General features: G+C 47.0%; 1 protein-coding gene and 1 non-coding gene across 2 annotated transcripts; one reads left to right on the forward strand and one right to left on the reverse strand.

Annotated features, from left to right (window-relative positions):
- Positions 1-1,035: 1,035 nt before the first annotated feature.
- On the forward strand, positions 1,036-11,702 carry Was (WASP actin nucleation promoting factor). The gene is made up of 12 exons (XM_005085126.4): positions 1,036-1,316; positions 1,627-1,767; positions 2,319-2,405; positions 2,513-2,615; positions 2,736-2,777; positions 2,871-2,924; positions 3,917-4,091; positions 5,440-5,482; positions 5,678-5,831; positions 6,175-6,620; positions 6,784-6,898; positions 11,428-11,702. Exons 1-12 carry the CDS (start codon positions 1,185-1,187, stop codon positions 11,481-11,483), a joined length of 1,548 nt encoding a protein of 515 aa, XP_005085183.1. The 5' UTR covers positions 1,036-1,184; the 3' UTR covers positions 11,484-11,702.
- LOC121135274 lies at positions 8,562-8,663 on the reverse strand. Its single transcript, XR_005872467.1, has one exon. It is a non-coding gene; the product is annotated as a U6 spliceosomal RNA (small nuclear RNA).
- Positions 11,703-16,908: the final 5,206 nt, after the last annotated feature.

Genomic DNA, 16,908 nt, shown 5'->3' on the forward strand with positions numbered 1-16,908 from the left:
TCCCCCCCCTTTCTCTTTGAGGCAGGGTTTCTCTGTATAACAGCCCTAGCTGTCCTGGAACTCAGTCTGTAGACCAGACTGACCTCGAACTCACAGAGATCCTATCCCTCTGCCTCCTGAGTGCTGGGATTAAAGCAAGTGCCATTACCGCCCAGCAAGATCCTGTATCCAATTCTCATCACCAAAAGTGGAGAAAATCAAACCTTCAAAGGTTACATACTTTCAAAAAGTCCCAACATAAGAAAAATCAATAAAGGGCTGCAGAGATGGCCCAGCAGAGGACACAGGTTCCATTCCCAGCATCCCCATGGCAACTAACAACTGACACCTTCATACCAATGCACACAAAATAAAGTTAAATCAATTCTAAAAGTCGGGCGGTGGTGGCGCACACCTTTAATCCCAGCACTCGGGAGGCAGAGGCAGGCGGATCTCTGTGAGTTCCAGTCCAGGCTGGTCTACAGAGCGAGTTCCAGAACAGCCTCCAAAACAATACAGAGAAACCGTGTCTCGAAAAACCAAAAAAAAAAAAAGAAAGAAAGAAAGAAAGAAGGAAAGAAAGAAAAAAAGAAATCAAGATGCTGTTTTAGCATTTATTTATTCAGTGAAGTCCTTCCTTCCAGAATGAGGTTGATAAGAAGAAAGTAATGAGGGAGCTACAGGAGGCAAGGGTAAAGGATGGGGAAGTGAATCATGGGCTTACATGCTGTTGGCAATGTCCAAGACTGGAGTTGGGACCGCTGTGCCATTACAAGGTAAAGCTGTAATGCAATGACCCTTCAGTACCTGGAGTCCTGGACTCAACCCCAGGCCAGCCTGGTGCTTTGGGGAAGAAGGAGGTGACACAGCCTTGTGACTACTCTCTGTGCAGCCAACCCTGTACAAGTGCTGCAAATGACTTTAGGTTAGAGCAAGATCTGAGCCTGTCAGAAGAAATGGTGGGGGGAGGCGGGGGAGAAAAGGAAGAAAGGAGCCTTGAGCTCATTACAAACATTGGTTTTAGCCAGGCAAATGGAGGATGGCCCCAGCCAGTCCTACAGAGGAGGACAGGCCCTCTGGGGGCCCCTGGAGGACTTGTTTCCCTTGTGGTTTATTGCACTTCCTGTTCCCTTGCTCACTGCGGAAGTTCCTCTTCTTACCCTGCACCCAGAGCTTAGCCGAAGAGGACTAGGGCAGAAGGCACCATGAGTGGTGTCCCTGTAGGAGGCAGGCCTGCAGGTCGAGGGGGACCAGCAGTTCAGCAGAACATTCCTTCCAACCTTCTCCAGGACCATGAGAACCAGCGACTCTTTGAGCTACTTGGCCGAAAATGCTGGGTGAGTCGGGGATCTCCTGGTCCTCCCAGTCTCCCTCCTCTTCCTCCCTACCTCTTCTTCCCCCTTCGCCTCCTCCTCTTACCCATACTTCCCTGCTCCTTCTTCTTCCCATCATTCCTCTTTTCCCTTTCCCCCATCTCCTCTCCCAACATCCACTTACCACAGTTTGTGGATCCCACGACTATCTTGATATCTACCTCCCTCCTGGCTATAGCTCTTTCCCCCAAGCTCATGACAGCCTCAGGCAGGCAGGGGCCAGGCCTGGTTGCCCATGGACAGACTCCAGTGACCCCCTGCTCTCCCATCCTAGACACTGGCCACTGCAGTTGTTCAGCTGTACCTGGCACTGCCCCCTGGAGCTGAGCACTGGACCATGGAACACTGCGGGGCTGTGTGCTTCGTGAAGGATAACCCCCAGAAGTCCTACTTCATTCGCCTCTATGGCCTTCAGGTGACCCAAAGCCCCACTGGACAGAAAAGCTAGTCTCCAACCTGCAAAACCAGTTTTTGTCCATAGCCTCAAGCCCTAGTTCCCATCAGAACTCCAGAGCCAAAGACCAATAAAAATCCCAAGTTATGTTTTCTCATTGGAGTCCTAGATGACTGAATTCAGAAGGCCCATGCCAGGGTCCCGATCTGCTCCACAAACTCCCCTGAAATGCCCCATTTCTACCTGGGCCGCAGCCTCAGTTTTTTTTCCGAATCCAACATGATGAATATTCATAGGCCTAGAATCTTAAATTCACAGCGTTGAACCCTCAAATCCTACAAATCGGCCTCAAATCCCAGACCTAGATCTCTCACATCAGTGTCGGCTCCTAAGACTCTACCCCAATTCCCCATACCAGACACCTAGACCCCAAACTCTGCTATTAAGCTGAAGATCTCTAACTAAGACTCTAGGACAGCAAATATGGACACCATACTTCCCGATCAGAAAACAAAAGTCTGCCACCCAGGGTGCCTGCTTGCCAGCATGTCCCCCACCCTACCCCTCTCCAGGCTGGCCGACTGCTCTGGGAACAGGAGCTGTACTCACAGCTGGTTTACTTGACTCCCACCCCCTTCTTCCACACCTTTGCTGGAGACGTAAGTGAGCGGCCTAGCCTTGGGCTGCAGTTGGGGTGTGGGGAGGCGATGAGAAAATCTTGGGGGTAGGGAGTGCTAGAAATTTTCTGACCCCAAGGCATATATAGGACTGCCAAGTAGGGCTGAACTTTTCGGATGAGAGCGAAGCCCAGGCCTTCCGTGCCTTGGTGCAGGAGAAGATACAAAAAAGGAATCAGAGGCAAAGTGGAGGTAAGGAGGAGGCCTTGGTGGGGGTTGGGGAGATAAGTCAGACAGAAGCCAGTACATGGTTGTGAGGCTAGAAAAGCCCCTCTCGTGATTCTGACTCTCAGTCTACCTATTTAACCACAGAACGACGCCAGCTACCACCACCACCAGCACCAACCAATGAAGGTGAGTCCTCTAGTTCAAGTAGAGGTTATAAGGAACTAACCCAGAAACCTGTGGCAACACTGTAACAGATCTTAACTTCTTCCATTTTCCCAGAGAGAAGAGGAGGGCTCCCGCCTCTACCCCCACATCCAGGTGGAGATCATGGTGGTGAGTAGTGCTTTTCGTGTCTCTGGAGAGACGGTGGCGAGTTAGATGAGTGAGCAGTTAGATGAATGCTTAAACTTGGAATGACGTGATGGGTGGATGAGTGGATAGACGAGCATGTTGATGGATTGGCAGCAGATAGATAGATGAGTAAATTGGAAGATGAACTGATGATAGATTATAGATAAATAGGGGAGTGGGTATTTGGGTAAATGGGTGAATACTTGTATTCAAGTAATGAATGGATGGTTCAGTGAACTAATGAATGGGTATGTAAATGGATAAATAGTGAAAAAAGAAACAAATGAGAGCTGGTGAGATGGCTCAGCACTTGTCACCGAACCTGGAAACCTGAGTCCTATCCCCAGAATCCACATAAAGATAGGAGAAAACCAACTCTTCAAAGTTGTCTTCTAACCTACACACACACACACACACACACACACACACACACACACACACAATTAAATCACAAAAATGACATTAAATGACATAATATTTGACCCAGAGAAGATTAAATGAATAAATAACTTAACAAACCATTTAGCCTACCAGCCAGAGAATGAATGAGTCACTACTTGAATGATAAGCATATATGAATCAGTGACTGAATATTTTTGGGGATCCATTCACCTCTCCATAGCTTTGTCTTTGCTTTGTTTTGTTTTTTGGGGGGGGTTGTTTGTTTTTTGTTTTTGTTTTTCCAAGAAAGGGTTTCTCTGTGTGGCTTCAGAGCCTGTCCTGGAACTAGCTCTTGTTGACCAGACTGGTCTCGAACTCACAGAGACTCGCCTGCCTCTGCCTCCCGAGTGCTGGGATTAAAGGCGTGCGCCACCACCATCTGGTATCTATGGTCCTTGTCTAGACTCCTGTCATCCATTTCCTCCATGCCCATCAAACACATACACGACTTCTTCAATAGTCTATTTCTTGCCCCTGTGCTTTAGCTAGTAGGTAAGTTGATCAGTCATTCATTCACACTGTTTTCTCCATAGGCCCATCAGGTAGTCCAATATCTCTAGGACTTGTGACAGTCGACATTCAGAACCCTGACATCACAAGTTCACGATACCGTGGGCTCCCTGCACCTGGCCCTGGCCCAGCTGATAAGAAACGCTCAGGGAAGAAGAAGATCAGTAAAGCTGATATCGGTGCACCAAGTGGATTCAAGTGAGAACTTTTCCCTCTGTGAGCCCCAGGATCCCAGGGGGCGGGAAAGCATGTGAATAGGTGGACAGCTGAGCACATGGAAGGATGGGCAAATGGGTGGATGGGTAGGTGAGTGGATGGGTGAATTAACTAATTAATGAGTTGAAGACTGAATGGGTAGGCGAATGGTGGGAGGAATAGATGAGTCAGTGGTAAGTGGGCAAGTGGATGAGATACAGGCAGGGCATTGATATGTAGGCTGATTGGTTCACAGACAAAGTGGACAGGCATAGATAGACAGTCAAGTGGATGAATGGATAGTTTATAAGTGAAGACAAGTGTGAAATCTAATGTAAAAATGCAAATGGATTGCCACGGGTGGTAGGGCACTACTGTGATCCCTGCACTTTTGACATAGTGACATTAAGGCCAAGGCTTCAAAGTCAGTTTCAACTACTTAGAATGTTAGAAGCCAGCCTGGGTTACATGAGATGCTGTCTCCAAAAGCAAATCAGGAGCCATGCAGCGATGACGCACACCTTTAATCCAGCACTCAGGAGGCAGAGGCAGGTGGATCTCTGTGAGTTAGAGGCCAGTCTGGTCTACAGAGGGAGTTCTAGGACAGTCAGAGCTGTTTCACAGAGAGAGCCTGTCTCAAAAAACAAACAAACAAAACAAAATAATTCATATAAGAAAGTCGGTGCCGGGCGTTGGTGGCGTATGCCTTTAATCCCAGCACTTGGGAGGCAGAGGCAGGCGGAAATCTGTGAGTTCGAGGCCAGCCTGGTCTACAAGAGCTAGTTCCAGGACAGCCTGCAAAGCCACAGAGAAACCCTGTCTCGAAAAACCAAAAAAAACCCAGTACTCGGGAGGCAGAGGCAGGTGGATCTCTGTGAGTTCGAGACCAGCCTGGACTAGCAAGCGAGTTCCAGGACAGCCTCCAAAGCCACAGAGAAACCCTGTCTCGCAAAAAAACAAAAAAAAAAAGAAAAAAAGAAAAAAGAAAGAAAGTGGGGTATGGGAAAGAGGAGAGGAAGGGAAGGGCAGAAGAGGGGAAGGAAGAAAAGGTAAATACATGATAGATGGTAGACAATGTGGGGAAAGAGAAATTGGTGGGCGCATTTGTAAACACATGTGGGTGAGCAGACGGGTGGAGGGACGGGTGTGAACCAAGGTGGACACAGGATCAGACGGTGAGAAGAGGAACAAGTGGCCTCACAAGCCGCACCTTTGTAATTTCCCAAACTCCTGCTCACACTTGCTCACTTGTTCCGGCCCCTCAGAGCCCTTCTGGGAAGGTGAGGGCAAGAGGGCTTTGCCAGGTGAGGGAAGCCCCTGGGGCTTCACTGATACCTCTTCCCTTCCCTAGACATGTCAGCCACGTGGGCTGGGATCCCCAGAACGGATTTGACGTGAGTAGCTCAAAGACCCCGGACTCCACTTCCTTATACTCTCTTGGAGACCAAGGCTCAGACCCCACTCTCAGACCCAGACCTTGTCACAGCCTTCCCAGATCCCTCCTGGTGATGCATGTGGTGATAATCTGTGCCCCTTCCTGATTTGCTTTATTCTTGCAAACCTGCTCTGCCCCTTCGGCCCCGGTGCAGGTGAACAACCTTGACCCGGATCTGCGGAGCCTCTTCTCCAGGGCTGGAATCAGCGAGGCCCAGCTCACTGATGCAGAGACTTCTAAGCTTATCTATGACTTCATTGAGGACCAGGGCGGGATAGAGGCTGTCCGACAAGAGATGAGGCGCCAGGGTAAGCCCCCTTTCCTCTGTCCTGGGGGTGGTTACCCTCACGTCACCCAGTTTTTTATGGAAAAGAGTCAAGAATCTTATCAGTTGGGGTACCTAGTTTACGAATAAGAAAAAAGTGAAGTCTGGCGTAGTGGTGGCGCATGTTTTTAATAAGGACACTGGAGTGGCCGAGGCAGGTGGATCTCCAAGTTTGAGGCCAACCTGGTCTACAAGCAAGTTCCAGGACAGCAAGAGCTATACTGAGAAACTCTGCCCGGAAAAGCCAAAAAAAGAAAAAAAATGAAGCCCAGAAAACCAGTGAAAATGATGAGACTTATGTGTTATTCTCCCCCCCCCCCGTATAGAGCCACTCCCGCCACCGCCCCCGCCTTGCCGAGGAGGAGGAGGAGGAGGAGGAGGAGGAGAAGGAGGAGGGAGCCAACTCCTGAGACCTCCTATTGCGGGGAGCAATAAGGGCCGCAGTGGTCCACTGCCCCCTGTACCTGGGGGGGGTGCCCCGCCCCCACCAACACCCCGGGGGCCCCCACCCCCAGGCCGAGGGGGCCCTCCACCACCACCTCCTCCAGCCACTGGAAGATCTGGACCACCACCTCCTCCAGTCCCTGGAGCTGGGGGACCACCAGCGCCACCCCCTCCACCACCACCACCACCACCTCCTCCACCCTGCACTGAGAGTGGGCCAGCCCCTCCCCCACTCCCTCCTACTTCGGCGTCTGCCAGGGGGCCAGCGCCTGGTGGAGGCCGGGGTGCACTTTTGGATCAAATCCGGCAGGGAATTCAGCTGAACAAGGTAAAGATGGGCAGGATAGATAATTGGGGGCCATGGTTGAGATTGGTGAGCGTGCCAGACTTGGGGGATCCAGCGATAAGTGGGAGATTGGTGTGGAAGACAGGGCAGGAGAGATGTTCGTCTCACAGTCCTGAGCCTTCTGTGCTCCAATGTCTTGGTGCAGACCCCTGGCGCTATGGAAAACTCAGTACAGCAGCCACCGCCTCAGAGGTCAGAGGGCCTAGTAGGTGCCCTGATGCAGGTGATGCAGAAGAGAAGTAGAGTCATCCATTCCTCAGGTGAGCCCACTCTGCCAGGCTTGGGACCTGACTCCCAGGGCTAACAGAACTGGCCCCGAACCAGCTCCAGGTGACACTAACGGTGACACTAGAGGTCTGTGTGATGGCATATGTCAGTACACCCAGTGATGGGGAAGTTGAGGAAGAAGGATCTTGAATTGAAGGGCAGCCGAGTCAGGAAAAAACGACAGTTGACAGTAGAGGCTGTCCTGCCTGGCACACTTAAGGCCTTAGGTTCCCTTCCCAGAAGTGAAGACAAAATCCCACGTTCAACCATCTGTGGATAGCAGTATTAACATGAATTTCCCATTTGAAAGCCATCCTCAACATGTTAACATCAAGTCATCAGGCAAGAGTAATACAATGATGTGTATTTTTGATAATAATATTAACATATGCCAGGGTATGCTCACAATATGAACATTAACTACATATGTTCAGTGGTATTAACATTTGTTGTGTGACAAGACTTCTCGTGGGAAGACACAACACACAATATTTATCTACTTACCCCAGATAGGGGACCCATGACAGACCAAAGTACAGATACCACCAAAGTCCAATATGGTGAACCAATGAGTTTTTATTGAGGTTACTTACTGGAATATGGGTGAAGGGTTACTGACTGGAGCAGAAATGACTCAAAGACAGCAACATGATCAAAGCCCACCCTAGCATGGGTGACAGCTCACAAACCTGGGAGCCTGGAGTGCACTCTACAGCCTGCAGGCTGCTCATCAGATTGGAGAGTGTCCTTTCTAAGTGACTCAGTTGGTCTAAGCCTCTTCCAGGCAGCTGATCTGGTCTCAGAGTCTCCTTTGAGGTTGGCTTGTGTGAGAATGACTCACAGTAGTAGTCTTTACTGCTTATGCTGAGAGGAAGGGGCCTGGTGAGTCTGGTCAGTTTCAGGGACTCCTTGAAGCTGTTTTGAATTGTTTATCTTCTGGCTTAAGGAGCTTCCATGCCAGATGGAACGTTTCAATCTCTAGCTCAGAGGACACTGTTAGACGACACTAGCTCACTGTGGGAAGATACTCCATCTTTGGTTAAGATCACCGACTGCTCTTCCAGACAACACTGGGTCAACTCCCAGCACGACACATCACAACTATCTATAACTCTAGTTCTTAGGGATCCAATGGCCTCCTCTGGCCTCCACAGGCGCCAGGCATGTATTTGATGTGCAAACGTACATGCAGGCAAACTCTCATACATAAAATAATAAACTTAAAAAAAGCAAGAACTCCATCTTTGCCGGGCTGGTGTGGTGGCAAATGCTTTTAAATTTCAGCGCCTGGGAAGCAGAGGCAGGCAAATCTCTATGAGTTTGAGGCCAGCCTGGTATACAGAGAGTTCAAGGCTAGCTAAGGCTACATAGACCCTGTTACAGAAAATAAGAAAGCAAGAGGCTAGAGGGATGGTTCAGTTGGTAAAAGCAGCAACTGCCGAGCCCAGTGACTTGACTTTGACTCACATCCAGCATTCATGTATTGAGAGTAGAGAAGAATTATTTCCCACAAGTGATTCTCTGACTGCCACACAAAGACATAATTTAAAAAAGAGAAACCTCCTTCTTTGGCAATAATACTAACATTAAGTTCAACAGCTCACAGAGTCACATCAATTCATTGCATGGTAATATCATAACCTAGTCTTTTTGTGCAAAAATGTGAAACTCTTCATGAATTTTCGTGTCATCATTGTAAAGGAGCCACACTGATCTTCTCTGCACCATTCCATATGCTCTGTATGTGCTATTGGGCACTAAGCTACCCTTTTTCCAATTATGTTAAGAACTGAATGTTCATTAACCCGGTATTTGAGGGCAATACTAATCTTGGCCTATTTCCAATAGGTTGAGAACAGATTAACAATAATGTTATTAACTGCAACTTCACAATACTATTATTATTAACCTGAGTATGTCTACGAGATTAATGGAATCCATTATGTGACTATTTTAACAAATCTCATCATTTAGCCAGGCGTTGGTGGTGCACACCTTTAATCCCAGCACTCGGGAGGCAGAGGCAGGCGGATCTCTGTGAGTTCGAGGTCAGCCTGGTCTACAGAGAGAGTTCCAGGATAGCCTCCAAAACAATACAGAGAAACCCTGTCTCGAAAAACCAAAAAAAAAATCTCATCATTTGATAATTTTTTCATTAGGTTCATTCTGAATCAACAATATTAGTATTAATTCACTAAGAAACAATAATAAATTGCCCCACTGTTGCTAATGTTTAACCCTGCCACATTAAGTAACATAGGGTTATCATGAATACCCAGACTGACAACATGTGATGGTTGTTGCTTGTGGCACAAACTACATACTTGATGTTGAGCTTCCGGGTTTTTGAGCTTCCTGCCTCCACCTCCTCAGGGCTGGGATAATAGGTGAGCACACAACCACTCCAAGTTTGCTGGGAATCAACCCAATGTTTCTTAAATGCGAGATAAGTGCTCTACCCACTGAGCCATAGCCATGTGCATTTTTGCATTTATTTATTTTGTATATGTGTGTCGTATGTTGGTGCACATGGAGCCATCTGAGGACCACATGTGTGTGGGGTTCAGTTCTCTTCTTCCACTTTAGGAGTTCCGGGCATCAAACTCAGGTTGTTAGGCCCAGAGCAGATGTCTTTACCCACTGAGCCATCATGACACCCCTTATTTTTATTTATTTGTTTTTTCAAGACATGATTTTTCTGTGTAGCCCTGGCAGTCCTGGCAATCACTCTGTAGACCAGGCTGGCCTCGAACTCACAGAGATCCGCCTGCCTCTGCCTCCTGAGTGCTGGGATTAAAGGTGAGCGCTACCACTGCTCCACTATTTTGATTTTTTTAAGTGAGATATTTTATTAGAAAGGGAAGTGGGGGCTGAAGAGGTGGCTCAGTGGCTAAGAGCACTGACTGCTCTTCCAGAGGACCTAGGTTCAATTCCCAGCACCCACATGGCAGCTCATAGCTGTCTGTAACTCCAGTTCCAGGGGAGCTGACACCCTCGCACAGAGATACATCCAGGCAAAATACCAATGCACATGAGATAAATAAATAATAAAAAAAAGAAAAAAGGGAAGGGGAAGAGAAAAGAGGTAAAGAGACACAAAGACAGAGAGAGAAGACAGAAGACAAGAGGGAGACGGAAAATTTCTGTTTGCCCCAGGGGAACCGCAGGAAAGAGAGTGGGAAAAAGAGGAGCAGGAAAGAGAGCCTATTTTGATTTTTTTTTTTTTTGGTTTTTATGAGACAGGGTTTCTCTGTATTGTTTTTTAGGCTGTTGGTCCAGCCCAGCCTTGAACTCACAGAGATCCGCCTGCCTATGCCTCCCGAGTGCTTATTTTGATTTTTTTTAAGACTGGGTCTGACTATATAGCTCAGGCTAGCCCAGAACTCACTATGCCTAAGCTAGCGTGGCCTAAAATTCATGATCTTCCTGCCTCACCCTCCCATGTGCTGAAGTTATATGCGTGGGTCACAATGTCCAACTCCATTAACTTTTTGTTTGTTTTTTGAGACAAGTTTTCTCTGTGTAGCCCTGGCTGTTCTAGAACTCACTCACTCTGTAGACCAGGCTGGCCTCGAACTGAACTCACAGTGATCTGCCTGCCTCTGCCTCCTGAGTGCTGGAGTTAAAGGCCTGTGCCACTACTGCCCAGCTCATTAACATTTAAAAAAAATATATATATATATTTGGGTTTTTTTTTTCGAGACAGGGTTTCTCTGTATTGTTTTGGAGTCTGTCCTGGAACTTGCTCTGTAGACCAGGCTTGGTCTCGAACTCACAGAGATCCACCTGCCTCTGCCTCCCGAGTGCTGGAGTTAAAGGCCTGTGCCACTACTGCCCAGCCCATTAACATTTTTAAAATATATTTTTTTAATTTTTAAATAAAATTGGTGTTTTGCCTGCATGAATGTCAGATCTCCTGGAACTAGAGTTACTGACAGTTGTGAGCTGCCATGTGGGAACTGGGAATTGTACCTGGGTCATTTGGAAGAGCAGCCAGTGCTCTTAACCTCTGAGTCATCTCTCCAGCCCGCTTTTGTTGTTTTTAAGGCAGGTTCTCACTTAGTTGTTGTGTTTTTTTTTTCTTTTTTGGTTTTTCGAGGCAGGGTGTCTCTGTGGCTTTGGAGGCTGTTCTGGAACTAGCTCTTGTAGACAAGGGTTAAAGGTGTGCACCACCAACGCCTGGCTTCTCACTTAGTTATATGGCCCGGATGTCCTAGAACTCTTTGTGTAGATCAGGCTGGGCTCAAACTCACAAAAATCTACTTGCCTCTACCTCCAGAGTGCTGGGATTAAAGGTCTGTGCCACCATACCCCGCCTAACATTTTTTTCAATACTGCATGAGCTTGAACTCCAGCTAGAATACCCCTTACCCAAATCCCTATTTTGCCCAAGGTGTGCCTTCAGCAGAAAACTTCAGTGCCCCAGGGCTGAGTCTTTACCTCCTGGGCCATAGGAACTGTCTCAGGGCCTTTGAACATACTTTCTTATCCTGAGTCATACCCTGAATCTTTTTTCCTCCAGATGAAGGGGAGGATCAGACCGGGGAGGATGAAGAGGATGATGAATGGGATGACTAAACCCACGTTCCTTCTTGTAGGCCAGTCTCACCCTTCGATCTCACTCGATCATTCTGTGCTCACTCTGCCATCCAGATACCCCTCCCCTATTAGCTTCCAAATTCATTTGTTGTTGAACCTCATACCCACTGTAAGCTCAGCATTCTGTTTTAAACCAAAGGTTCCAGTTCTCCTCACTCAGGGTTTTAAAAGAATAAAATACGTCTTTTGTGTCTCCGAGTTGTGCATTTGTTTGCTTTCAAGTGTGTGATTTGGGCTTCTTTCCCTGTGAAGTTCCTTTTGTATAGGCAGAGAGAGAGACAGAGACAGAGAGAAAGACAGAGGTATGTGTGTAGGCCAGAGATGTTGGCTACCGTCTTCAATTGTTCTTTGTTTTATTAGATTGTTGTTGTCATTGTTGAAGATAAGATTCTCTCTGTGGATCCCTCATTGTCCTGGAACTTTCTATATAGACCAGGCTGGACTGAACTCACAAGAGAGAGATCTATCTGCCTCTGTCTCCCAAGTGACACCATGACTGGCTAGATTTATTTTTAAATTACGTTAATATGTGCTCCTGTGCATGTTCGTGCAGGTGCCCATGGAGGCTCTAGGTGTTGGCTTTCCCCGGAAGCTCTAGTTACAGGTGGTTGTAAGCTACCCAATGACGTGTGTGCTGGCAACCAGACTAGAGGTCTCTTCGAAAGCAGTATGCACTTCTATGCCTCCAACTTCATTATCCACCTTTATGTTTGAGATAGGCTCTCCCACTGAGCCCGAAGCTCACTAATTCAGCTAGACTGCTTCATTAGCAAGCCTCAGGGACCCTCCTGCCCCTGCCTTCCCCAGTTCTGTAGACCAGGCTGGCTCAAACTCACAGAGATCCACCTGCCTCTGCCTCCTGAATGCTGGGATTAAAGGTGAGCGCCACCAACGTCTGGCACTTTTAAACGAATTTTTAAGTTAAAATATAATCAAATTATTTCCTCTTCCTTTTCTTCTGTCCAATACCTTCCATATGCTTACAATCCATGGCCTTTTCTTTTTTCTGCTTTTGGTTTTTTGAGACAGGGTTTCTCTGTATTGTTTTGGAGGTTGTCCTGGAACTTGCTCTGTAGACCAGGCTGGCCGGAACTCACAGAGATCCGCCTGCCTCTGACTCCCAAGTGCTGGGATTCAAAGCGTGCGCCTTGACCATCTTTTTCTTTCTTATTGTTACCATGTCTCCTAGAAATGACAAGGAAGCTACATTCAAGATAGCTCAACAATATTATTTTAGTTGTTTTAGCAATACCAATACACATGCTGTGGTGGGAATAATCTCACAGGGTCCCACTTGAGAATTATGAACCTGACTTTTTACATGGGTACTGGGATCAAAGTTTATATGGCAGGCACCTTACTGTCAGAGCCAGCTCCCCAGTCACTAGCCTGTATTTATTTCCTGTGCCTTTTGTCTTGAAACAAGCATTAACTGTCAGACATTACTATAGGGGCCAGGAGATGAGAGACAAGAAACAAAGATATTTACAAGTCGTGCTCAGTGCTGTGGAGTGCTGAGTCATTGATAAAGGACAACATTCCCAAGGAGCAAGCTGGGAAGTCCAGTTTGGAAGGAGTGGCAGGTGTGCAGGATCTGCGAGAAGACAGGGTAGATAGGGAAAATGTAGGGGAAAGAGCATTCCCTTCCCGGCATGGGAGTGGTCCATGCTAAAGTCCCAAAGTGAGAAGCTTGTTACGAGGGAGGATGAGCGTGGATAACCAGTACGAAAGTCCTCTGTTTGCACACGTAATCCTCCCCATCCCCTCTTTCTCCTGCTGCTTTTTTTTTTTTTTTTTTGGTTTTTCGAGACAGGGTTTCTCTGTGGCTTTGGAGGCTGTCCTGGAACTCGCTCTGTAGACCAGGCTGGTCTCGAACTCACAGAGATCCACCTGCCTCTGCCTCCCGAGTGCTGGGATTAAAGGCGTGCGCCACCAATGCCCGGCTTCTTTGTTGTTTCATGCAGCTGTCTTGAGCTTCTTGGGCTTGCTATCCAGCCTGCCTCTGTCTCTCAAATACTGGGGTTATAGGTCTCTCTCTCTCTCTCTCTCTCTCTGTCTCTCTCTGTCTCTCTCTCTCTGGATTCTGAGTCTGTGTGGCAGGGATACCCTCTCAATGGTAAATTTTACCTCTGCCCAGTTGCCAGAACACAGAGTTCCATCTTCTCTAGACTGTAGGCAAGATGCCTCACCCAGCCTGCTCCTCCCTAGCCTACGCACGGGCAATAGCAGTATTACAGGTTATCTACTGAGATCTCACTGTCTCCTGCTTTGTGACTTTTTTCCAGAAAGAAAGAAAAAAATGTAATCCAGAACTGTCCCTTGTGTTTAAAACTATTTCCAAGGGAACAATTAGAAACGTTTACATATTAAAGCCTACAACTGAAGCTCCTGCCCCTCCTCGTTTCTGAAATCTGGTAGATTCAAGACCTTTGTTACCTACCTGAGGAGGCAGGAAGATAATGAAGATAATGTTAAGGAAAAACAAGACTAAAAAGGTCAGGACACTTGGTCACTGTCATTTGGTTTTTTGGTTTGTTTATTTTTCTTTATTCGAGACAGGGTTTCTCTGTGTAAGAGCCCTAGCTGTCCTGGAACTCACTCAAAGTCTCAGAGATCCACCTGCTGGGATTAAAGGTGTGCGCCCAGTCATTTGTTCTTGTGTGATGTTGGGAATTAAACACAAGAGCCCATTATGCTAGCCAAGTGCTCTACCCTATAGTCCTGGCTCTTCATAGTCAATTCTGCCACTGCAAGCAAAAGAATTGTATTGGGATCAGGAATCCAGAGATGTCAGGTTTCTTTTTTTTGTTTTGTTTTTTGTTTTTTCGAGACAGGGTTTCTCTGTGGCTTTGGAGGCTGTCCTGGAACTCCCTTGGTAGTCCAGGCTGGTCTCGAACTCACAGAGATCCGCCTGCCTCTGCCTCCCGAGTGCTGGGATTAAAGGCGTGCGCCACCAACGCCCGGCTGAGATGTCAGGTTTCTTCAGTCTGCAAGATCAGTAAAAGAATGGAGTGCAAAGTGGGGTAAGAGAGGATTGGGAGATGGAGGAGAAAACACATAGTGGGATTGGGTATGCATTTACCCTTAGGAAATGCGCTGGGGAAGGGAAAGTCTGCCCCGAGCTAGAGTAGGAGCCGATCTGAGGGTTCCCTGAATTCTTTAATGTTTCTTCGCCACCACCCTGGCCAGGTCTTGGGATAGGCAGATTGGCAGTGGGTTTAGAAAGAGTGTGTGAGAACCACCTATTCTTCCTGTCCATGCAAATCTTAGAAATCTAGTGCTTGGGGATCCCTTTGTCTATGAAGAGACCTTCCAAGGCTCGCTTTCTCCATGTCAGTGAACCTAACTTGAGCAGGCCCAGACCTGGGCTAAAAGGTTTGATCTAGGAACTAGTAGCTCAGTGGTCCAGGCTTATGGAGTGTATATGAAACCCTACGTTTGATCTCAGCACAGAGAAAGGGAAGGATAAAGAGAGAAATGGAAGAAAAGAGAAATTGACCAAGCAGGTTGTTTGAAGTCTGGCCATCAGTTTCCTTGGGGTTTTTGTTTTGTTTCATTTTTTGTGTTTTCGAGACAGTTTCTCTGTGTAGCCCTGGCTGTCCTGGACTCACTCTGTAGACCAGGCTGGCCTCGAACTCAGAGATATGCATTCCTCTGCCAGAATGTGGGATTAAAGGCATGTTCCACCACCATGCTAAATCCTCAGTTTTTATAGTTTTTTAGCATGCTCCACCACTATTCTAAATCTTCAGTTTTTATATTTTGGGTTGTGAGCCTAGCCTTTAATGGCTGAGCCATCTCTCCAGCCCAAATCCTTAGTTATTAAAATGAGGATAAAACATGCTCTTTTTTTGGTTTTTACGAGACAGGGTTTCTCTGTATTGTTTTGGAGGCTATCGGTCCGACCCGGCCTCGAACTCACAGAGATCCGCCTGCCTCTGCCTCCCCAGTGCTGGGATTAAAGGCGTGCGCCACCACCACCTGGCAAAACATGCTTTTTGACTGGGACTATGACAAGAATGAATTACATGAAGTATTCAAAGTACCTGGTGCTTGTAAACATTAATGATAACCGTTTAGTATCATAGTTGTGCTTATTATTACTACTGGACTTTGTTGATTTGCCATTAATTAATGTGCTATCGTTTTATGTATTACCAAGAAAAAGAGAGAAAACTGTTGCCATTTCAAATATGATTCACCTGGAATTGAATATGTAAGTTGATTTCAGAGGTGCTTTTAAAAAAACAAATGCTTCTTGAGCTCCTTCTGGTGATGTCATTTCTTATATTGCATTGTTTCTATATGTATGTTCTCATGTGGAAACTCAGTACACTGTGCTCCACATCAACCCTTCTGTAGATACATTATATTCTTCTTTTTGGTTTTTCGAGACAGGATTTCTCTGTGTAACAGCCCTGGCTGTCCTGGAACTCTCTCTGTAGACCAGGCTGTCCTGGAACTCACAGAGATCTGCCTGCCTCTGTCTCTCTTTTTTTTTTTTTGGTTTTTCGAGACAGGGTTTCTCTGTGGCTTTGGAGGCTGTCCTGGAACTCACTTGGTAGTCCAGGCTGGTCTCGAACTCACAGAGATCCGCCTGCCTCTGCCTCCCGAGTGCTGGGATTAAAGGCGTGCGCCACCAACGCCCGGCCTGCCTCTGTCTCTTGAGTGCTGGAACTAAAGACATGCACCAACTCCACACGGATATATGTCATATTCTTTTTTTTTTTTGGTTTTTCGAGACAGGGTTTCTCTGTGGCTTTGGAGGCTGTCCTGGAACTAGCTCTTGTAGACCAGGCTGGCCTCAAACTCACAGAGATCTGCCTGCCTCTGCCTCCCGAGTGCTGGGATTAAAGGTGTGCACCACCAACGCCCGGCCTTTTTACTTTTTTTTTATATGTCATATTCTAATATGAGATTCACATTAAAGTAGGTCTGACCTGTGTGCCTTTACATGGATAAAACTTTGCCTTGGTGTCATCATTAGGCAAGACAATGTACATAGTAGCTACTTCTTTAGGAAGAATGAACAAATAGTTGGCAGGTGTTAACAGCAGATGACCTTTCTTTTTTAAATAATTTACTTATTTTTATTTTATGTGCATTGGTGTTTTGCCTACATGTAGGTGTGTGTGAGAGTGCTCCATCCCCTGGAACTGGAGTTATACACAGTTGTGAGCTGCCACGTGGGTGCTGAGAACTGAACTGGGACCTCTGGAAGAGCAGTCAGTGCTCTTAAAGACTGTACCATCTCTCTAGCCCCTAGATGACCCTTTTTTAGTTCTCCTAAAAGAGTAGTATATTGTAAACATCCATTTTCCAGATGAGCAGGAGATGACCATGCCAAGGTCCTTTATTAAATGAAGAAGCTTCCCAGAGTAACAACACAGTGGATGTGTGAAGG

Source organism: Mesocricetus auratus, unplaced genomic scaffold (assembly GCF_017639785.1).
Source record: "Mesocricetus auratus isolate SY011 unplaced genomic scaffold, BCM_Maur_2.0 Super-Scaffold_100033, whole genome shotgun sequence".
NCBI lineage: Eukaryota > Metazoa > Chordata > Mammalia > Rodentia > Cricetidae > Mesocricetus > Mesocricetus auratus.